Genomic DNA, 288 nt, shown 5'->3' on the forward strand with positions numbered 1-288 from the left:
TTGCTGCTGCTGCTGCTTTGACTAGGGGACGGGCTTTCATCGCTGCTTATATGCCGCCTCCTCGCCCCCTTACCAGTCCTTCTTTTGCTGCTGCTCCTGCTGCTGCTGCTGCTGCTTGCTTCTAGTTGCGGTCTCTCCTGCTCTTGCTGCTGCTGCTGCTGCTGCTGCTGCTGCTGCTGCTTCTCCTTTGATGGTTCATCGCTGTCTGTGGCGTCCATCTGCTGCCTCTCCTGCTGCAGCACCTCCTCCTCCCCCTCCTCCCCCTCCCCCTCCTGCTGCTGCTGCTGC

The 288-nt window shown here is 61.1% G+C and overlaps 1 protein-coding gene across 1 annotated transcript in view; it reads right to left on the bottom strand.

Annotated features, from left to right (window-relative positions):
* Window positions 1–218, bottom strand: part of EMH_0034810 (uncharacterized protein) — a gene marked incomplete at both ends in the record, with an annotated part of 1,211 nt that extends 993 nt beyond the window's left edge. The window contains one exon of the mRNA XM_013494913.1: window positions 74–218. Coding sequence (XP_013350367.1) covers window positions 74–218 — 145 coding nt within the window. The remainder of the gene's footprint in view (window positions 1–73) is intronic.
* Between the last annotated feature and the right edge of the window lie 70 nt (window positions 219–288).

This window comes from Eimeria mitis, genomic scaffold, assembly GCF_000499745.2.
Source record: "Eimeria mitis Houghton genomic scaffold, Emh_scaff1331, whole genome shotgun sequence".
In the NCBI taxonomy this organism is placed as follows: Eukaryota; Apicomplexa; class Conoidasida; order Eucoccidiorida; family Eimeriidae; genus Eimeria; species Eimeria mitis.